This window comes from Bombina bombina, chromosome 10 (assembly GCF_027579735.1).
Source record: "Bombina bombina isolate aBomBom1 chromosome 10, aBomBom1.pri, whole genome shotgun sequence".
NCBI lineage: Eukaryota > Metazoa > Chordata > Amphibia > Anura > Bombinatoridae > Bombina > Bombina bombina.
In genome coordinates this window covers 94,343,004-94,366,998 of record NC_069508.1, presented here as the reverse complement: position 1 = coordinate 94,366,998, position 23,995 = coordinate 94,343,004, and the positions used below count along the sequence as shown (strand labels likewise).

The window sequence follows — 23,995 nt, the reverse complement described above, 5'->3', positions numbered from 1 at the left end:
CTATAGAAGTCAATGGAGCAAAAAAAATGGGGGGAAAACGGACATTACCGGAGCGGCCGCTCCAAACTCACCATAGGGCGCTCCTGATCGGCTCTCAAAAGTGACGTCAGACGCCACAAGTCCATGAAGCAGGTGTGTGACCAAAGCACATGGGCTGGGTGCAATGCTAAAAAAAAGCAGCAAACCCACTGCAATAAACTTGGCCAATGAAAATAGAAAATCCAGCAGCACGGCAGCAAAAATATACCAGGAAATTTTATTTCACATCAAAATAAGTACAGGTCACGGAATAAATGTCTGACATGTTTCGCGCCCTCTAGTGGCGCTTCATCATAGACTAAGGATGTTACACAGATGTCCATCTTTTATAGCGATCACAATTAGTTACCATATTAACCCTTAGTAATATAATAACAATACATACACACCATTAAAAACAATAAAGATCATGAATTATTCAAGTCTTATATTAATCCGTTGTAAGCAACAGAAGAGGGTTAGTGTTAAAGAGAGAATGGAAGAAATTGAGAAGGAACTCAAAAAATTTGAGTCGCATGAGAAATTTTTGGAACAGAAAAAAGTTATGAAAGAACATGTGGATAAATTAGATTCCATTTTGGCTGAAAGAAAAGGTAAAACATTTCATAGAGACAGATTTGATTATGAAACTAATAAAGTGTATCAGTGGCCAACATTTCAAAAGAAAATCTGGAAGCATAATCCCAATAGAGGCAAGAAATGGGGGGATAAAACAAAGAAAGAAGAAGAAAAGGGGAAAATGCCTAAACCTATATTGAAGAACAACAAGAAAGTTCTGTTCACTTCAACAGAAGTAGAAACGTCGGATCAAGACAATGTCAACTCCTCTTCTTTATCTTCTTCCCATTCTTCTTCTGTCTCTTCTGTGTCCTCTTTGCCTTCTCATTCTATACAGGTGGCCAGTACTGATGATGCTGAGGGTGAGGAGTTGGTAGTATGTCCCAAAGATGTCAAGAAAGAAACAAAGAAGGGATAGAAGAAAGAAAAAGTCCCTTTAGGTGGATCAGAAGATCCAAAAACAAGAAGAAAAAAAAAAAAAACAACGAAGAATTGGGATTAATGCACCTTAATGTGATCAATTTGTCTAATTGTGTTTTGAGTGAAGATCAGACGAATCTGTTGAATAGAGGTTTGGGTTTTGCCCCCACAAGAGATTTTTCTCCTTTCAATACTTTATTGGATGTCAACAGATTCCTCAGAAAACTCACTCTAAAAAAGTTTTTTGCATTACAATCCACACCACCAAGCAATGAAGAAATTGGCAATATGTCTGATGTAAATTATATCACAACTCAGAATGAAGTTTCGTTTAGGGATGCATGCACATTAGGTACCCTGATTGATTTACAGGAGGGACATGATACAATTTGTGATCGGTCGCAACCTCCAGGCCCTAAAAAATTAGGGTCAGATTTCTATCCTATTCAATTCAGGGGTACTGCCCTAAATAGCTTTCAGAAGAATGTAGAGAGAGAAATTCTAAGTCTTGCATCTTCTAAGAAACCTCTTAGACAAAATCTCAAGAAGTCAAAAAAGTTGGCTTTGGAGTCTCTTCAGAATAATCACAATATAGCAATTAGAAACTCCGATAAGGGAGGGAACATAGAAGTTCTGAATAAGAACGATTATTTTGAGTAGGCTCTGCGCCAACTTGGTGATACATCTACCTATAAAGTATTGAGTGGGAATCCCACGTCTGCATTTAAAAGACAACTGCTTATGTTGCTTGATGATGGTATTCATCTTGGTATCTTTAGACAAGAAGATATCTCTCATTTGGTTCCTGAATTCCCTATTACACCGCTGTTTCACTATTTGCCGAAGGTTCATAAGAATCCTGAGCGGCCCCGAGGGAGGCCCATTGTATCGGGCATTGGGTTCTTACTTGAGCCACTATCTGAGTGGCTGGATTTTATCCTTCAGCCTTTAGTGAAAATCCTGTATAGCTATCTGAGAGATTCATCCCACCTTCTAGAAAGTCTTAAAGAATTTGAATGGAAGAGTAGATACTCCTGGGTTGTTGTAGATATAGCCTCGTTATACACTTGTATGCCGCATGCTTTGGGTCTAAGAGCTGTAAGGTATTTTTTGGAAAATTTACAGCATATGAGAGGGAAGTAAAGGTGTTTATCTGCTCGATCTTGAAATTTGTGTTGACTCATAATTTTCTAATGTTCAATGACAAATATTATTTACAATGCTGCGGTACTGCTATGGGGGCAAAATTCATCCCCTGTTTTGCAAATTTGTATGTTGGTTATTGGGAGCTAAGATTTATTTATAATGGTGAATATGTAACCCATACCAAAAAAATAAATCCTTTACTATAGAATGTTCATTGACGATCTGATTATGATGATTGATGAACCTCTTGGTGAAGTATCATTTGGTCTGTTTCTTGAGTTTTTGAATGACAACGACATGTGTTTGAAATTTGTTGGAGGCTTTGATTCTGTTACAACTGACTTCTTGGATGTGACACTGGTGGGTGACATTGAGAATAAAAGAATAGTGTCTAGAACTTTTAGGAAACCCACTGCAGGGAACACTATTCTTCATGCCAGTTCTTGTCACCCCCCACATTTGGTTCGTGCCATACCAAGGGGTCAGTTTATCAAATACAACGTAATACTAATGATGACATGGTTTATCAACAGCAGGCAGATGAATTGGTTAATAGACTGTCAGCTAGGGGATATAATAGAATAAAATTAGAAGAAATTAAGTTAGAAGTTAGTACAATGATTATTAAAAATATTGGAAGAAAAAGTTCTGTTAATACCTATAGGGACAATGTTGTTTTCACTACTGAATACACAGCACAATTTTCACAGATTGTGAAAATTTTGAAAAAGAATTTAACAATTTTGGCAGGTGACAATGTGTTGCAAACCTGCATTGAAAAATGCAAATTTTCTCAAAAAAACTCATGAGTCTAGCATCAAAATTGGCCCCTAGTTTGGTTACTAATACAGTGAATACTAGGGGAGACCATTGGCTGAGAAGAAAAGGGAATTTTGGGTGTGGAGCGAGAACATGCCTGACATGTTGTATGATGGAAGTAACCAATGTATTTAGGTCATCTGTGGATGAAATGACTTATGACATATTGTTCTATGCAAATTGTAAAACCACATTTGCAGTCTATATGTTAGAGTGTAAACACTGTCGTATACAATACATTGGTAAAACGACTAGAGATGTGAATGTAAGGGTCAGAGAGCATGCAAATGATATTAAGAATTTTAATAAAGACTCTGTGGTGGCCAGACACACACTTTAACCTCTTCCATCTTACAAACAAAGGGGATTTCACAGTGAGAGTCATTGATGTGGCAAAATATCCCCCTAGAGCAGGCAACAGATACAAAATACTTGATAAAAAGGAGCTTTATTGGATATATAAACTCAAGTCCAGGACACCTTCTGGGTTGAATCTTGAATGGGATATCAGCTATTTTGTATAAGTTCCCTCCATCTAAAGCTATTTTTTCCGCTATTTTTCAGTTATTTTTCAGCTATTTGTCAGCTATGTTTTAGCTATTTTTCAGCCATTTTCAGCTACTTATTAGTTTTTTGTAACTATCATCAGTCAGCTTCAAGATGTGTGAGATGATTTCCAATTTCCTAATCTCTCTGGTAGTATTGTTTCATATATTATATTCTCAATTAATGTAGCTTTGAGGAAGCATATATATTTATTTTCTTATCTCATCATATATATATATATATTTACCTTATTATGTATAATTTATTTATTTATTTTTGAAATACACTCAGCTGCCATTCAATCACCATCTTTAGAAGGATGTACTTGATATGTGTCTCCTATGAATAGGGACTGTTAAATATATTGAGTTTACCCATAGCAGGTTTTTAAGTATGTAACCAAATTTTCTAAAGTGTATCATTAGATTTGTTCATCATATATCTATAAATGAGATTGGGATAAACATCCTTTGAGTGCAGTTTTGCACATGTAGTTTTTGATTTTTTTTGTATGAATTTTTTGTATATCCTTTTTTTTATATTATTATGTTATTATATGATTTTGTATTATTTTCTGTCAGCTTTGATTAGTGTAGTGATCACAAAGGTACCTGATGATTATATGAAATATATCCTAGAGGAAATTTTCAAATATATATGCTTAAGACCATAATTGTGGTGATTATGATTATTATTATTACCATTATTGAAATAATTCTTTTTTTTTCTAGTTTTTCTCTAAACTTGACTATTAGCAGAAAATAAGACTTGAATAATTAATGATTATTGTTTTTAATGGTGTGTATGTATTGTTATTATATTACTAAGGGTTAATATGGTAACTAATTGTGATCGCTATAAAAGATGGACATCTGTGTAACATCCTTAGTCTATGATGAAGCGCCATTAGAGGGCGCGAAACATGTCAGACGTTTATTCCGTGACCTGTACTTATTTTGATGTGAAATAAAATTTCCTGGTATATATTTGCTGCCGTGCTGCTGGATTTTCTATTTTCATTGGAAAACCTAACACCCTGCTCACACGCAAACCTGATTGGGTTTTTCTCAAGTGTAAGTGTTTGTATAAGTTAAAGGCGCCTATAGCAAAAAAAGGTGATATTATTTCAAAATATCACGTGTATAATAATAGGAAAAATCTCAAAAGAGAATAACAAAATAGTGCAAATATAAGTACATAGGTAAAAAATGTACTAAATATAAGTCAGTGTGTGCAATCAATGTGTCTAATCACTAATACCCAAAATAATATGTTCAAATTCTCAAAAACAGTAAAATATTTAGACTAAGGGGAGTGGAGATAAAGTTAAAAAGGTAAACAATATACCAGTGCAAAATTGATAAAAAGTGCAGAACAATGGTAAGATATATTTTTCAAACCATACACTTAGTCCCCATCAAAGAGTTCCAAAAGAAAGAGTCCTTTGAGATCGAAAATGAGGAATGTCTCATGGCAAATTCAATCAGTGTGAAAAACGGCAGCAAATCTTCTTCCAATGTTGTTCGACAAACAAGCAGGAATCTGGAGATAGTGGAAAAAGCAAAGAAGAAGGCGCCACAATAGTGCTCTATCAATAAGATAAAACAATCACGCACAGGTAAAATGCAAACTTACAGGATCCAAGGCACTTGAGAAGTGCCACAGGTATGTTCTGAACTATTAAAGCTGTTCAGCAAGCTTCCCTTTCGTGTGAGCTGAAAACGACAGCCTTGCAGTTGCCAATCCAGGGTAATCCGTCAGTGAGATGCTTTCAAATTCTGATATGACCACAGATTCGGCACAAATATTAGGATAAAATAAAGCTTGTGATGACTGAAATAAAATCAACTTTAGTTTATTGTTGAAACACAATGCGTTTCCCGGTCCTCCGACCGTTTCATCAACACCTGATCTGTTGATCAACACCCCCACTCGTCCACACCTTTCATTTATTGTTTGTTGAAATCTAAACCTAGGTAGGCTCATTTGCTAATTTCTAAGCCCTTGAAGGCCACCTCATATCTCATTTTGACAGTTTCTCACAGCTAGACAGCACTAGTTTATGTGTGCCATATAGATAACATTGTGCTCACTCCTGTGGATTTACCTATGAGCCAGCACTGATTGGCTAAAATGCATTAAATTCAGAATAGTGGACACAGCACACCTGTATTTTCCTTTAGTGGGGCACGGAGCAACAGACTTGCCAAGTCTCACCAACATCCATGAATTTCAAAAAACTCCAGCCACCAACTTCTTTAAAAGACCTTTATTCTTTTGTCTTGGGTCCCTTTGATAATTACAACACATATCTGTCAAAAGAGCTGAAATAAGGGGGCAGTCTGCAGTGGCTTAGATACAAGGTAGTCACTGTCACAGAGGTAATAAGTATATTAATATAACAATTTGGTTATGCAAAACTGGGGAATGAGTATTAAAGGGTTTATCTATCTGTTTAACCAATAACAATTCTGGAGTATACTGTCCCTTTAAATTGTGAACTCTAGTCACAAACAGTTGCCTTGGAACAAACAATGTTTTCGCCATAGGCAATGAATGAATTTGCATTGAGTAATCATTTCATCTCTCAAGCACCTTTTTCTAGACCACTGGCTTTCAAACCTTTCCTCAGGCCTCTCTGGGAGATAGCTGCTGATTGGTGGCTGCACATATATGCCCCTTGTCATTGGCTCAACTGGTGTGTTCAGCTAACTCCCAATAGTGCATTAATAAAAAGAGAGAAGCGCTCAACTTGAGAATGAACAATAGCATAATAGCTTGTTCTATGGCTAGTTACCACCCAAGAAGCAGCCTCTTTTTGCTCAACATGTGCCTTTCACATAGAAGAACTTTCCTGAAGCATATCAGTCTGATCCTGACTTCACAGTGCAGTCCAGCCCCAAAATACCAGGCAATCCCTCTCTGAACGAGAGAAACAACAAAACCCCAGACGTACTTTTCAGCCTATTGGGGGCCTCGTCAGTGAGGTGCAGCCATATCCCTCTAGGCACACTGAGCAATGGGTCCACGTCTGGATTCCCGCATCACACTTAGGGAGACTTCCCTAAGTGTCATAATTTGCATAAATAAAAAGAGAGAAGCGCTCAACCTGAGAACGAACAATAGCATAATAGCTTGTTCTAAGGCTAGTTACCACCCAAGAAGCAGCCTCTTTTTGCTCAACATGTGCCTTTCACAGAGAAGAACTTTCCTGAAGCATATCAGTCTGATCCTGACTTCACAGTACAGTACAGCCCCAAAATACCAGGCAATCCCTCTCTGAACGAGAGAAACAGCAAAACCCCAGACGTACGTTTCGGCCTATTGTAGGCCTCGTCAGTGAGATGCAGCCATATCCCTCTAGGCACACTGAGCAATGGGTCCACGTCTGGATTCCCACATCACACTTCAGGAAACTTCCCTAAGTGTCATAATTTGCATAAATAAAAAGAGAGAAGCGCTCAACCTGGGAACGAACAATAACATAATAGCTTGTTCTATGGCTAGTTACCACCCTAGAAGCAGCCTCTTTTTGCTCAATATGTGCCTTTCACAAAGATGAACTTTCCTTTAGCATATCAGTCTGATTCTGACTTAACAGTACAGTCCATCCCCGAAATACCAGGCAATCACTCTCTGAACGAGAGAAACAGCAAAACTCCAGACGTATGTTTCTGCCTATTGTGGGCCTCGTCAGTGAGGTGCAGGCATATCCCTCTAGGCACACTGAGCAACGGGTCCACATCTGGATTCCCACATCACACTTAGGGAGACTTCCCTATGTGTCATAATTTGCATAAATAAAAAGAGAGAAGCGCTCAACCTGAGAATGAACAATAGCATAATAGCTTGTTCTATGGCTAGTTACCACCCAAGAAGCAACCTCTTTTTGCTCAACATGTGCCTTTCACAGAGACGTGGACCCGTTGCTCAGTGTGCCTAGAGGGATATGGCTGCACCTCACTGACGAGGCCCACAATAGGCCGAAACGTACATCCAGGGTTTTGCCATTTCTCTCGTTCAGAGAGGGATTGCCTGGTATTTCAGGGCTGGATTGCACTGTTAAGTCAGAATCAGACTGATATGCTACAGGAAAGTTCTTCTTTGTGAAAGGCACATATTGAGCAAAAAGAGGCTGCTTCTAGGGTGGTAACTAGCCATAGAACAAGCTATTATGCTATTGTTCATTCCCAGGTTGAGCGCTTCTCTCTTTTTATTCATGAAAATTATGACACTTGGGGAAGTCTCCCTAAGTGTGATGCGGGAATCAAGACGTGGACCCATTGCTTAGTGTGCCTAGAGGGATATGACTGCTCCTCACTGACGAGGCCCACAATAGACCGAAACGTACATCTGGGGTTTTGCCATTTCTCTCGTTCAGAGAGGGATTGCCTGGTATTTCGGGGCTGGACTGCACTGTTAAGTCAGAATCAGACTGATATGCTACAGGAAAGTTCTTCTCTGTGAAAGGCACATATTGAGCAAAAAGAGGCTGCTTCTAGGGTTGTAACTAGCCATAGAACAAGCTATTATGCTATTGTTCGTTCTCAGGTTGAACGCTTCTCTCTTTTTATTTACCCAATAGTGCATTGTTGCTCCTCCAACAAAGGATATTTTTTGAATATCTGAACTGGAGCACAGGGGAAATAATCGGCTGAATAGTAAACATGATTATTAACCTGCTTTCACCCAAGGTAATCCTGAAAATCTGGCCTGTTAGGGAAGCCTTAGGACAGGTTTGGAAAACAGTTTTCTAGAGTAAAGACATTGGCTAACCTCTCCTCATAGTCATCCATTTCCTTTGTTAGTTTTGTGGCTGTTATTAGTTTTGTCCAGTTATTTATCCATGAGCTAACATTTTCAGCTATTTCCCAGTTCCTTTATTTTGTACTGCAATCTTTTATGTAGCATTGTATCAAAAGCTTTTGCAAGACCCAAGTATATCACATCAATAGAGTCACCTTTATCTATATTCTTCCTTCTTTCCTCATAGGATCTAATTAGCTTTGTTTAACATGATCTATTTCTCATAACACCATGCTGAACTCAATCTTGTTTTCATGAATATACTCTTCATTATAATCACCTGTAATCAAAATAAAGCAAATTTGCAATATAGCGTTGACTACAAAAATTGCTCCAGGTAAAAGTTATAACTGCTAGATAACGTGTGTGTGACCTGTGGTTGATACAGCCATAGGCCTCATGCACACACATGGTTGATACAGCCATAGGCCTCATGCACACACATTTTGCCTGGTTGATACAGCCATAGGCTACATGCACACATATTTTGCCTGGTTGATACAGCCATGGGCCTCATGCACACACATTTTGCCTGGTTAATACAGCCATAGGCCTCATGCACACACATTTTGCCTGGTTGATACAGCCATAGGCCTCAGGCACACACATTTTGCCTGGTTGATACAGCCATAGGCCTCATGCACACACATTTTCCCTGGTTGATACAGCCATAGGCCTCATGCACACACATTTTGCCGGGTTGATATGGACATAGGCCACATGCACACACATTTTGCCTGGTTGATACAGCCATAGGCCACATGCACACACATTTTGCCTGGTTGATACAGCCATAGGCCTCATGCACACACATTTTGCCTGGTTGATATGGACATAGGCCTCATGCACACACATTTTGCCTGGTTGATACAGCCATAGGCTACATGCACACACATTTTGCCTGGTTGATACAGCCATAGGCCTCATGCACACACATTTTGCCTGGTTGATACAGCCATAGGCCTCATGCACACACATTTTGCCTGGTTAATACAGCCATAGGCCTCATGCACACACATTTTGCCTGGTTGATACAGTCATAGGCCTCATGCACACACATTTTGCCTGGTTGATACAGTCATAGGCCTCATGCACACACATTTTGCCTGGTTGATACAGCCATAGGCCACATGCACACACATTTTGCCTGGTTGATACAGCCATAGGCTACATGCACACACATTTTGCCTGGTTGATACAGCCATAGGCCTCATGCACACATATTTTGCCTGGTTGATACAGCCATAGGCCACATGCACACACATTTTGCTTGGTTGATACATCCATAGGCCACATGCACACACATTTTGCTTGGTTGATACATCCATAGGCCACATGCACACACATTTTGCCTGGTTGATACAGCCATAGACCTCATGCACACACATTTTGCCTGGTTGATACACCCATAGGCCACATGCACACACATTTTGCCTACTGTGCCTAATCTGAGATCTGGGAACTTCATGAGATACAAAAGGGTAAAATTGTGTGTATGTCATAACTCCAAAAATTTCCTAGGGATAGGGCAGTCCAAGATGCTTGAGTGAGACGAGTGGGTGGAGTCACATCAGTTATGTGGGTCGAGCTGTGACCAATGGGGCTGAGTTGCTGATGTTCTGTGGGGGCAGGGTTAGGCAGGCTGTAGGCACAGTTGGGAAGTATCTAGTTTCACTTTGCACTGAAAGGAAAGTTGCAGGAGGGACAGCAAGGCAGTGGCCCCAAACAGAAGGTAGGCATTTGACCTATGGTTGCATACTATTTTTACTTTCACGGCAATACAGTTTGACAAAAGCATTTTTACAACCCACAACTACATTATACAATGGTTCAAATCAAATTAAAAAAGAGCACTGTGCATTTTACAAATCACTTATATAAAAATGTAAATATTTTTTTAAAAATTGCTCTATTAAAGCATATATATATTTTGCTTGCTTTTGCGGTAACATACCTTACTTTTTTGTAAAATGTTTACCTTTAACATGCTCTGTAGAGAGGCCAAAAAAATGACTTTAAAAAGGACGTTAAAGGGACAGCATACACCAATTTTGATATATCTGCATTAATACTACTATAAAGAATAATATGACCAGATACTAATCTAAAAATCCAGTATAAAACCTTTTAACAAAAATACTTAGACGCTCCCAGTTTAGCACTGTTGATGAAGTAGTCTGGGACACCCACTGAAAGGGACTGGGTAAACAAAAAGAGCAGACCCCCCCCCCGTATATGAAGAGACAGATAACATACACAGGAGCCTGCAGGAGTCTGTAAACGCGTGTATACATCTAGCACTGTGGGGCTTCATTAGGAGTTAGCACAATGTTCTTAAAATATAAGCAAAACCATTTTTACATTTACATTTTTATAAAAACACTACCAGATGGGCTATATAAATGGATCATCTACAAAACATTTATGCAAAGAAAAATCTAGTGTACACTGTCCCTTTAATGTTTCTTCAAGTGTATAAGAAAGTGCAAAGTAATAAATACTGGTTTGCCAAAAAAACGAGTTTAAAATTGATTTGGTTTTTCCAGATAATAAACATGTGAGGTTTATCTGAAGAAAAGATCTAATACATAAATCAGTTATTTTCAGCTAATCCAATATATGCATAGCAGTTGCACTAAACTGTCCCTTATCTCACAAAATGTAGACAATAAGATAAGCTGAAACTGTGACAGCAGTTGGTGTCAGCTGTTGTGAGCTGAATGTCATTGTGTGTTGGTAGCTGGACAAATTGTATAATGGAATATGGAAGCCAAAATCAAACATTATAGATTCAGACAGAGCATACAAATATGCTCTGTATTTAATTCTATGATGTATTTTACCTTTATCTTGGTCTCTTGGTGATTTGTACGTAAGCATACTCAGGTAGGCTCAGGAGCTTTATAGTATTCTAATCACTATGGGGTAGCAGTGTGAATACATTATACAAATAACCTATAGAGGTTGCAGAAAGCAATGCTGAGTGACAGCTGGAAATATCCACAGCTCTGACTTCACTTCCCTCCAATGCAAATATAGATGCATACTCGCAAAATTAAACCAATAGAAATTATTGCACATGCAATTAGCAATAGGCAAGTGTCCCTTGCACAGGAGGATTCTGGGTAAGATATGCAAATTAGATATGCAATATGTCAGCTTTTTGCTTCAAATACTGTGTTAACACACACACTCACCCCATTAGGGGACCACAGCCGCTGTGTGTTAACACGGTATTTGAAGCAAAAAGCTGAGATATTGCATATCTAATTTGCATATCTTACCCAGAATCCTCTTGTGCATTGGTAAGAACGTACAGTATATGGGGGGGATACTTGCCTAGATGTGCTAATTGGCTGTGCAATAATTTCTATTGCTTTATTTTTGCGATAAGGAGGATTTTAATATCATGCTTTTATATTTTCGATTGTGCATAAATGTTAGAGCGCCACTTGTAATCTGGCCCTCAGTGTTCTCCATGGAACATTTGGCAGCAGGGCAGCATTATAAAGTAGCCAGGTGGGGGCAGTGTAATACTTTGCAATATTATAACATTTCTATAATTTAGAAATGTTACTTAAGATATCCAAAACACAAACTAATTGCATAATTTAGCATACATTTTATTCATGATAATTTGTGCAACAAATATTTAAAAAACAAATTAATATTAGCTAATATTAGCTTAATATCTGCTTAGACAGGTGGTCAGTAAAATCAGCCAGTTCTCAGTGTTGCTACAGCCTATAGAAAGTGAAGGGAGCTGCCATGATAAAATGTTCTCCACAAGGGTCCTCTACTGAGCATGGGCAAGAAAAGGACTTTGACCTGTTGCTGGGGCACAGTGAAAGCTAGTGCACGTCTTCTATCAACCACTGAAAAGAGAAAACTTCAAATACTGTGTTAAAGGGACACTGTACCCAAAAATTTTCTTTCGTGATTCAGATTGAGCATGAAATTTTAAGCAAATTTCTAATTTACTCATATTATCAAATTTTCTTCATTCTCTTGGTATCTTTATTTGAAATGCAAGAATGTAAGTTTAGATGCCGGCCCATTTTTGGTGAACAACCTGGGTTGTCCTTGCTGATTAGTGGATAAATTCATCCACCAATAAAAAAGTGTTGTCCAGAGTACTGAAACCAAAAAAAAGCTAAGATGCCTTCTTTTTCAAATAATGATAGCAAGAGAACGAAGAAAAATTGATAATAGGAGTAAATTAGAAAGTTGCTTAAAATTGCATGCTCTTCCTGAATTACAAAAGAAAACATTTGGGTACAGTGTCCCTTTAACACACACACTAACCCCATTAGTGGACCGCTGTGTGTTAACACCGTATTTTAAGCAAAAAGCTGAGATATTGCATATCTAATTTGCATATCTTACCCAGAATCCTCTTGTGCAAGGGATACTTGCCTATTGCTAATTGCCTGTGCAATAATTTCTATTGATTTACTTTTGCGATAAGGAGGATTTTAATCTCATGCTTTTATATCCACCATAATTTTAATGCATTTTGATTTTGCCCTGGAATAAGCTTTACCTAGCAGCAATCAAAAAATCTAACTACTACTGATGAGTTCTAATAAGAACAAAACAGCTGTCTAGTAGTGATTTTTATATTTGCTGCACTAAGCCCATAATGGGACGGCTGTGTGTTGAAGCAAAAACCTGAGGTATTGCATATCTAATTTGCACATTTTACCCAGATCCAATAGATATACAGTATATTGTACCAAAATACTGTCATATATATAGAAATATGTATTTATGAATAAATATAACATACTCTGCTATGTGAAGAACATTGGAATGAGAAATAGTGCACTTGAGAAAATGCGATCAGTTTGCGAGCGAGAAGGGTGTAAGGAAAATGTTAATGTGTGCACAATATTCTAACTTTATCTTTTTGTGAGCAAGTAAAAACTTTTTATTTTGAACTTGTAATACGAGGGCTACCCGACCCAAAACATGTACTTTTAGCTGACTTAGTGCGCAAGCGGGAGCGTTAAATAGCCCTCCACCTGACCATGAATGTTTATAGGTGAGGTGACATGGTAGCAAATCAGAAGGCAAAACGTATCTATCCCCCACATGAAAATAAGATGATTTGTAATCTAGTATATTGGAAAGGAAAACAAGATATGTGTAACCATAACAAAAATATTTATTGTTAATCCTAAAATAGAAGATATTTCCAAAATAAGCAGTGCACAAAATGTAACTCAAAGCATTTCATTAAAAGGATAGTCTAGTCAAAATTCAGATAGAGCATGCAATTTTAAGCAACTTTCTAATTTACTCCTATTATACATTTTTCTTCATTATCTAAGTATCTTTATTTGAATGTAAGCTTAGAAGCCGGCCCGTTTTTTATTTCAGAACCTGGGTAGCGTTTTCTGATTGGTGGCACTGGCTACATTTAGACACCAATCAGAAAGTGCTACCCAGGTGATGAACCAAAAATGGGCCGGCTCTTATGCTTATATTCCTGCTTTTTCAAATAAAGATAGCAATAGAACAAAGAACATTTGATAATAGGAGTAAATTAGAAAATTGCTTAAAATTGCATGCTCTATCTGAATCATGAAAGTTTAATTTTAACGAGACTAGACTCCTTTAATAGATAATTATAGAGTTTCAACCAAAAAGAGATTTGTAACTTCTGTATCACCTCAATGTAAAATAAAATACTGTTAGTTTTCTTTACCTTTGTCATTGAGAACCATAGATTTTGCCTCTAAAGCTGCCTGGAAACTACCAACTTTGATGTGAGCAATCAAAGACGTTACGCCCAAATGAACCAAAATAACCTGGAATTAGATGAAAATGTAATACATGTTAAATCTGCTAATTATACAGAATAGGGTTTACATTTTGTTAAGAGTGAAATAAAAAAAAAAAAGTTTAACTCAACTGAGTACTAGACAAACATTTGCAAAATAATGAAAATATTAAAACAAACACCGTAAAGTCAGATACAGCATGCAATTTTAAACAGCTTTCTAATTTAGTTTATTTATATGATTAAATTTGCTTCATTCTCTTGGCATACTTTGTTGAAAAGCATACCTACATAGGCTAAGGAGTGGTAATGCATATTGGGAGCTAGCTGGTGATTGGTGGCTTCACAGTTTTGTGTCCATTTAAAGGGATACTAAACCCAAAAATTTCCATTCATGATTCAGATATAGTTTTAATACGTGGAGTGTAGGTGGCGCTAGAAGTACACTAGGTATACCAAGCAATGGGTTAATAAACTGATTTTCTAAGTCTGTATTTTACTAATGCCCTCAAATACACTGTGTGGTGATAATAGGAAAAAGAAGTCTAAAACTATTGAGTGGATTTTATCTCAAATTTATTCAATAATGTGAACATAGAAATCAACAAGATCAATCATGCATGTGGCCCACACTAATCAATCACAACACCTTTCAAATCACAATTAAAAAATCAAACTTTGTCATTAAAATGAAAAATATAGCAGCATTAAATCTTTTAGCAAATAAATTTCAATTAGGCAATAATAAGGCAATACAAATGCAATAAAAATGCAATAAAAATGCAATAAAAATGTTGAGGCAATTTGATTTATGTTCTATTTGCCTTTAAAGGTTCCTATTCGTTAAGGTCTTATGAGATGGTTTTATCCATATATATGTTCCTTATCACAGTCAGATTCAGATAAATCTTATCTCAAGTGGGTAGGGCAAAACTCTGGTAATTCAAGTTTCTTTTGTAATATGCCCTATTAAAAGGAAATTCTTGTTTACACTTCTTTGAAAGGATCCCAAAGTATTGAACAACAGTTAAAGGTAGATCTTTCTTTTAAAACGGATTCCCAAAATGGAGCAACTATTACAGAAGAAAGAGTCTTATTTCAAGTAAACTTCAACGGACTGCCGTGGTCCGGTTTAGATGTGACTTAGCAGGGGGACCTGATATCAGTACAGACACTCTCACCTGCTTCTCCTCGTCCGAGTATATCGGCTTCTGTGTGGATTTGCTGTTATGGATGAGTCACGGACCTCCGGGTCCCAACACGTAACTGTCTTCACTTGCGCAAGTCTTACCTCAGTTACCAATAGTTTTAGACTTCTTTTTCCTATTATCACCACACAGTGTATTTGAGGGCATTAGTAAAATACAGACTTAGAAAATCAGTTTATTAACCCATTGCTTGGTATACCTAGTGTACTTCTAGCGCCACCTACACTCCACGTATTAAAATCATTTTGAATCCAGAACTACCTAGGAAGGAGGTAGTATAAGAGGTCGGCAACGTGGGTTGAGTCCAGCGCTCCACTTCACTGTTTTATACAATTACTTCATCCATGATTCAGATATAGAGCATGCAATTTTAAGCAACTTTCTAATTTACTTCTATTATCAAATGTTCTTCGTTCTCTTGCTATCTTTATTTAAAAAGCAGGAATATGATGCATAGGAGCCGGCCCATTTTTGGTTGAGAACCTGGGTTATGCTTGCTTATTGGAGGGTAAATGAAAGTAGCAAATAAGCAAGAGCTATCCATGGTGCTGAACCTAAAATGGGCTTGCTGCTAAGATTTACATTCCTGCTTTTAAAATAAAGATAGCAAGCGAACAAAAAAAATTGATAATAGAAGTAATTAGAAAGTTGCTTAGAATGTCATGCTTTATCTGAATCATGAAAGGAAAAAAAATGGGCTCAGTGTCCCTTTAAATCCCTTGTAAAATATCCAGATTACATAATAAAATCCAGCATAATGTAAATTCCTTATTTTAAAGGGTCATGAAACCCAACATTTTTATTTCATGGTTCAGATAGAGAATACAATTTTAAATAACTTTCCAATTTACTTCTATTATCAAATGTGATTAATTCTCTTGGTTTCCTTTGTTGAAGGCACTGCAATGCACTACTGGAAGCTAGCTTAACACATTTAGGCAAGCCAATGACAAGTGGCATATATATGTGTAGCCACCAATCAGCAGATAGCCTCCAGCAATGCATTGCTACCCCTTGAGACTACCTAAGTATGCTTTCCCTCCTTTTTGAGGACACAGACTTGTAGATATACCAACCTACCTGCAGCAGCAAAGTCTATGAGAAGCAGAGTTATTGGAGGAGGCTTTTACATATACCACCTGTCACGGATACCAGGCTGCAAGGGTTAAACCTCTACCCCCTATAACCTCACTCCTGTTGTTTCTCAGTGGTTTTGGGCTCCTCAGAGCAACCACAATCCCTGGAAGCTTTGGTTTGCTTGTCTTGTGAAAAGCTGGTGTATGACCAGGAAAACCCTCCTAGGCTGGCCGGGCCCCTGGAACTCCCGGTCGGCCGCCTCACCACGGACACCCGCCTAACCCCTCTCAGGCTGCCCGGGCTCCTGGAACTCCCGGTTGGCCACAGGACAGCAGGACACCCGCTAACTTTACCCCTGGTCACTCCAGCAACCATGTGCCCCAGAGCTCCGCTCTTTTGGGGATTAGTAGCCCCTAGGGAGGACAAGAGGTGGGGGAATTATGGGAGGGGAGCTGCTTTGGGAACCGGGGGTTTTGGGCCCCCATAAATTCAACGGGCTGTATCTCCAGTCCCCAATAACGAATCACAACGCTTTTTGGACTGCGGTATCTGGGGACCGAAAGCTTTCAAATGACACCCTGGAAGTGCCGCCGCTTCAAAACCGTCACCACTGTGTCCTGGGATTCTGTGGGACTATGGTTGCTATGGAGGCGCCGGTCAGTCTGGAGGGGTGGGAATGGCGGGAAAACTGTGGAATTGTCTCCCTGTTTTATCAAGATGTGTGTGTGTATAAAATATGTCTTTGTCCCAATAAAGTCTGTTCTATTTTCACCTGAATGCTAGTCTGTCTAGCCATTTAGGTGGGCTCCTGCTAGAATTGCTTTCCTGGGCTACATAGCCACTTGTTCCAAGCAACGTAAGGACCCCTTTGGCGGAGCTACCCAGTCGGGGTAACCGGGGATCTGTCACACCACCTACTGCAGCAACAAAGTCTATGAGGAGCAGGAGGAGGAGGCTGTACATATTTCAACCTACAGGAGCAGCGGTATTGGAGGAGGTTTTTACATATATGAAACTACTGCAGCAGAAGAGTCTAGGAGGAGCAGCGGTATTGGAGGAGACTTTTACATATACAACCTACTTCAGCAGCAGAGTCTAGGAGGAGCAGCGGTATTGAAAGGGGCTTGTATATATACTAACCTACTGCAGCCTCAGAATCTAGGAGGAGCAGCGGTATTGGAGGAGACTTTTACATATACTAACCTACTGCAGCAGCAGAGTCTATGAGAAGCAGCGGTATTGAAGGAGGCTTTTACATATACCACCTACTGCAGCAACAAAGTCTATGAGGAGCAGCGGTATTGGAGGAGGAGGCTGTACATATTTCAACCTACTGCAGCAGCAAAGTCTATGAGGAGCAGCGGTATTGGAGGAGGCTTTTACATATACTAATCTACTGCAGCAGCAGAGTCTAGGAGGAGCAGCGGTATTGGAGGAGACTTTTACATATACAACCTACTGCAGCAGCAGAGTCTAGGAGGAGCAGCGGTATTGAAGGAGGCTTGTATATATGCTAATCAACTGCAGTCTCAGAATCTAGGAGGAGATGCAGTATTGGGGGACACTTTTACATATACATCCTACTGCAGCAGCAGAGTCTAGGAGGAGCAGTTTTATTGGAGGAGGCTTTTACATATAGTAACCTACTGCAGTAGCAGAGTCTAGGAGGAGCAGCGGTATTGGAGGAGACTTTTACATATACAACCTACTGCAGCAGCAGAGTCTAGGAGGAGCAGCGGTATTGGAGGACACTTTTACATATACAACCTACTGCAGCAGCAGAGTCTAGGAGGAGCGGCGGTACTGGAGGAAGCTTTTACATATACAACCTACTACAGCAGCAGAGTCTAGGAGGAGCAGCGGTATTGGAGGAGACTTTTACATATACAACCTACTGCAGGAGCAGAGTCTAGGAGGAACAGTGGTATTGGAGGAGACTTTTACATATACAACCTGCTGCAGGAGCAGAGTCTAGGAGGATCAGCGGTATTGGAGGAGACTTTTACATATACAACCTACTGCAGGAGCAGAGTCTAGGAAGAGCAGTGGTATTTGAGGAGACTTTTACATATACAACCTACTGCAGGAGCAGAGTCTAGGAGGATCAGCGGTATTGGAGGAGGCTTTTACATATGCAACCTACTGCAGCAGCAGAGTCTAGGAGGATCAGCGGTATTGGAGGAGGCTTTTACATATACAACTTACTGCAGCAGCAGAGTCTAGGAGGAGCAGCGGTATTGGAGGAGACTTTTACATATACAACCTACTGCAGGAGCAGAGTCTAGGAGGAGCAGTGGTATTGGAGGAGGCCTGTACATATATCAACCCACTGCAGCAGAGTTTAGGAGGAGCTGCGGTATTGGAGGAGGCTTGTACATATATCAACCTACTGCAGCAGCAGAGTCTAGGAGGATCAGCGGTATTGAAGGAGGCTTGTACATATACAACCTACTGCAGCAGCAGAGTCTAGGAGGAGCAGCGGTATTGGAGGAGGCTTGAACATATACAACCTACTGCAGCAGCAGAGTCTAGGAGGAGCAGCGGTATTGGAGGACACTTTTACATATACAACCTACAGCAGCAGCAGAGTCTAGGAGGAGCGGCGGTACTGGAGGAAGCTTTTACATATACAACCTACTACAGCAGCAGAGTCTAGGAGGAGCAGCGGTATTGAAGGAGGCTTGTATATATGCTAATCAACTGCAACCTCAGAATCTAGGAGGAGCTGCAGTATTGGGGGACACTTTTACATATACATCCTACTGCAGCAGCAGAGTCTAGGAGGAGCAGTTTTATTGGAGGAGGCTTTTATATATAGTAACCTACTGCAGTAGCAGAGTCTAGGAGGAGCAGCGGTATTGGAGGAGACTTTTACATATACAACCTACTGCAGCAGCAGAGTCTAGGAGGAGCAGCGGTATTGGAGGACACTTTTACATATACAACCTACTGCAGCAGCAGAGTCTAGGAGGAGCGGCGGTACTGGAGGAAGCTTTTACATATACAACCTACTACAGCAGCAGAGTCTAGGAGGAGCAGCGGTATTGGAGGAGACTTTTACATATACAACCTACTGCAGGAGCAGAGTCTAGGAGGAGCAGTGGTATTGGAGGAGACTTTTACATATACAACCTACTGCAGGAGCAGAGTCTAGGAGGATCAGCGGTATTGGAGGAGGCTTTTACATATGCAACCTACTGCAGCAGCAGAGTCTAGGAGGATCAGCGGTATTGGAGGAGGCTTTTACATATACAACTTACTGCAGCAGCAGAGTCTAGGAGGAGCAGCGGTATTGGAGGAGACATTTACATATACAACCTACTGCAGGAGCAGAGTCTAGGAGGAGCAGTGGTATTGGAGGAGGCCTGTACATATATCAACCCACTGCAGCAGAGTTTAGGAGGAGCTGCGGTATTGGAGGAGGCTTGTACATATATCAACCTACTGCAGCAGCAGAGTCTAGGAGGATCAGCGGTATTGAAGGAGGCTTGTACATATACAACCTACTGCAGCAGCAGAGTCTAGGAGGAGCAGCGGTATTGGAGGAGGCTTGAACATATACAACCTACTGCAGCAGCAGAGTCTAGGAGGATCAGCAGTATTGGAGGAGGCTTGTGCATATATCAACCTATTGCAGCAGAGTCTAGGAGGAGCTGCAGTATTGGAGGAGGCTTGTACATATACTAACCTACTGCAGCAGCAGAGTTAAGGAGGAGCAGCGATATTGGAGGAGGCTTGTACATATATCAACCTACTGCAGCAGCAGAGTCTAGGAGGAGGTGTGGTATTGAAGGAGGCTTGTATATATACTAACCTACTGCAGCCTCAGAATCTATGAGGAGCTGCGGTATTGGAAGAGGCTTGTATATATACTATCCAACTGCAGCAGCAGAGTCTAGGAGGAACAGCTGTATTGAAGGAGGCGTTTACATATACTAACCTACTGCAGCAGCAGAGTCTATGAGGAGCAGCGGTATTGGAGGAGGCTTTTACATATACAACCTACTGCAGCAGCAGAGTCTAGGAGGAGCAGCGGTATTGGAGGAGAATTTTAAATATACATCCTACTGCAGCAGCAAACTCTAGGAAGAGCAGCGGTATTGGAGGAGACTTTTACATATACAAGCTACTGCAGCAGCAGAGTCTATGAGGAGCAGTGGTATTGGAGGAGGCTTTTACATATACAACCTACTGCAGCAGCAGAGTCTAGGAGGAGCAGCGGTATTGGAGGAGAATTTTAAATATACAACCTATTGCAGCAGCAGAGTCTATGGGGAGCAGCGGTATTGGAGGACGTTTTTACATATACAACCTACTGCAGCAGCAGAGTCTAGGAGGAGCAGCGATATTGGAGGAGACTCTTACATATACAACCTACTGCAGGAGCAGAGTCTAGGAGGAGCAGCGGTATTGGAGGAGACTTTTACATATACAACCTACTGCAGGAGCAGAGAATAGGAGGATCAGCGGTATTGGAGGAGGCTTTTACATATACAACCTACTGCAGCAGCAGAGTCTAAGAGGAGCAGCGGTATTGGAGTAGGCTTTTACATATACAACTTACAGCAGCAGCAGAGTCTAGGAGGAGCAGCGGTATTGGAGGAGACTTTTACATATACAACCTACTGCAGGAGCAGAGTTTAGTAGGAGCTGTGGTATTGGAGGAGGCTTGTACATATATCAACCTACTGCAGCAGCAGAGTCTAGGAGGATCAGCGGTATTGGAGGAGACTTTTACATATACAACCTACTGCAGGATCAGAGTCTAGGAGGATCAGCGGTATTGGAGGAGGCTTTTACATATAGTAACCTACTGCAGCAGCAGAGTCTAGGAGGAGCAGCGGTATTGGAGGAGGCTTTTACATATACAACTTACTGCAGCAGCAGAGTCTAGGAGGAGCAGCGGTATTGGAGGATACTTTTACATATACAACCTACTGCAGGAGCAGAGTTTAGGAGGATCTGCGGTATTGGAGGAGGCTTGTACATATATCAACCTACTGCAGCAGCAGAGTCTAGGAGGATCAGCGGTATTGGAGGAGGCTTGTACATATATCAACCTACTGCAGCAGCAGAGTCTAGGAGGATCAGCAGTATTGGAGGAGGCTTTTACATATACTAACCTACTGCAGCAGCAGAGTCTATGAGGAGCAGCGGTATTGGAGGAGGCTTTTATATATACAACCTACTGCAGCAGCAGAGTCTAGGAGGAGCAGCGATATTGGAGGAGGCTTTTACATATGCAACTTACTGCAGCAGCAGATTCTAGGAGGAGCAGCGGTATTGGAGAAGACTTTTACATATACAACCTACTGCAGGAGCAGAGTCTAGGAGGAGCAGCGGTATTGGAGGAGGCATTAACATATACAACCTACTGCAGCAGCAGAGTCTATGAGGAGCAGCAGTATTGGAGAAGACTTTTACATATACAACCTACTGCAGGAGCAGAGTCTAGGAGGAGCAGCGGTATTGGAGGAGGCTTGTACATATATCAACCTACTGCAGCAGAGTCTAGGAGGAGCAGCGGTATTGAAGGAGGCTTGTATATATACTAACCTACTGCAGCCTCAGAATCTAGGAGGAGCTGCGGTATTGGAGGAGGCTTGTATATATATACTACCCTACTGCAGCAGCAGAGTCTAGGAGGAGCAGCGGTATTGGAGGATGCTTGTACATATATCAACCTACTGCAGCAGAGTCTAGGAGGAGCTGCGGTATTGATGGAGGCTTGTATATATGCTAACCTACTGCAGCCTCAGAATCTAGGAGGAGCTGAGGTATTGGAGGAGGCTTGTACATAAATCAATGGAATGCAGCAGAACAGTCTAGGAGGAGCAGAAGCAGGCAACAACAGTATTGGAGGTGGCTTTTACATTAGAGGGACATTAAACTGCTGGACACAACTACCCTAGAATGGTTTCTATTCACTAAACACCTTGTTAAAGTTAGCAAGAACTGTTCAGAGTCCTGGTGCGCAACTCCCCTCAAAACAGCAACTAGCAGTGGCACACAGAACATGAGCAGTAGGTGCAGCGGCACTGGAGGAAGTATATATAGATATATATATATAGGACTTTATTGATGAAGGAGGGCACTCACAGGACTTTTTTTAATCAAATAGTGGTGTAAATTTATTTCCAAATGCATTACAACATTAAATAGAATGCCGACCGATATTGCTGCTATGTTGGGAGTTCGGCTTTGATGCCGTCATGAGGGGGTGCATGCTGCATTGCACCAAATTTGTCTTGAAGAAGGCCCTTAATGGGGTGGAAACATTGACATTCTATTTAATTTTGTAACACATTTCCAAATAAATTTACGCTACTATTTGATTCAAAAAAGTCCTGTGAGTGCCCTCCTTAATCAATACAGTTCTATTTCATCTCAATGAGGATAGCACCGAGGCGGTGATTACACCAAAGTGGAAGGTGTGCTGGGCCATCGGCTAAGTATTATATATATGGAAAGCCATTAAATCTTTGCAAGATGATCATTCCCTGGTCATCCGCCCCGCAGATAAGGGCAGTGCCATCGTATTGACACAAATACCCATAGGATCTTACCAAGGGACCCCACGTCAATTTTTAAAAAGGAGTTGGATGAAATTTTAAAACTTGGGTATGAACAAGGGTATCTTTCTGAGCAGACTTATGATTTCTGTGTGGCCCAACATCCCAAGGTCCCCATTTTGTACACGATACCTAAAATACATAAAACACTTAACCATCCTCCAGGGCGCCCAATCGTTTCTGCAGTACAATCATTGACCCAACCTGTTGCACAGTTTTTAGATATTCTTTTGCAACCCACAGTAAGAAACATTAAATCATACATTTTAGACATTAATGATTTGATTAGAAGGATGAGGGATGTGGCTTTGGAGACTGGGGACATCCTAGTCACTTTGGATGTCAACAGTCTCTACACCATTATCCCTCATACCAGTGGTCTGACAGCCGTTAGAGAACACCTTATTGAGGGCACACATTAAGAGGGGCCTCTTGTTGAATACCTATTGACCCTTCTGGTGTTTTGCCTCAATTGGAACTACTTCCGTTTTGAGGCAGACTTCTACTTACAGACAGCTGGCACGGCGATGGGGTCTAATATGGCCCCATCGTACACCAATATCTTTATGTCTCACTTTGAGAACGAATATATTTGGAATACTGATACATCCTCAATAATTTTTTTCGTCAGATATATTGATGATGTCTTTCTTGTCTGGCAGGGGGGACAGCACACACTATTAAACTGGTTTGATCAGTTTAATAGCACAGAGACACCGGTGAGGTTTAAAATTATGTAGAGTGACAGAGAGATACAGTTCCTTGACCTGAATATCTACATACAGGAGCACACTTTGGGCACTACATTATACAGCAAACCCTACGATAGGAACTCTATACTCAATGCAGCCAGTTGCCATCCCCCAGCATTACTTAGGGGTATCATTAAGTCCCAAATGATCAGGGTATTACGCAACAACTCCGACAATGCCACAGGGGTCTCCCAGCTCCAGTATATGAGGGATAAGTTACTCCAATGGGGTTATAAAACACAGGTTGTGGATGATATCTTAAAAGAG

The 23,995-nt window shown here is 40.4% G+C and overlaps 1 protein-coding gene across 1 annotated transcript in view; it reads right to left on the bottom strand.

The window, feature by feature from the left end:
• LOC128640731 (atrial natriuretic peptide receptor 2-like) overlaps positions 1–23,301 on the bottom strand; it is a 293,375-nt gene extending 270,074 nt beyond the window's left edge. The window contains exons 1-2 of the mRNA XM_053693158.1: positions 23,218–23,301; positions 14,045–14,147 (exon numbers count right to left, since the gene is read on the bottom strand). Of these exons, the coding sequence (XP_053549133.1) occupies positions 14,045–14,147; positions 23,218–23,301 (187 nt within the window). The remainder of the gene's footprint in view (positions 1–14,044; positions 14,148–23,217) is intronic.
• Positions 23,302–23,995: the final 694 nt, after the last annotated feature.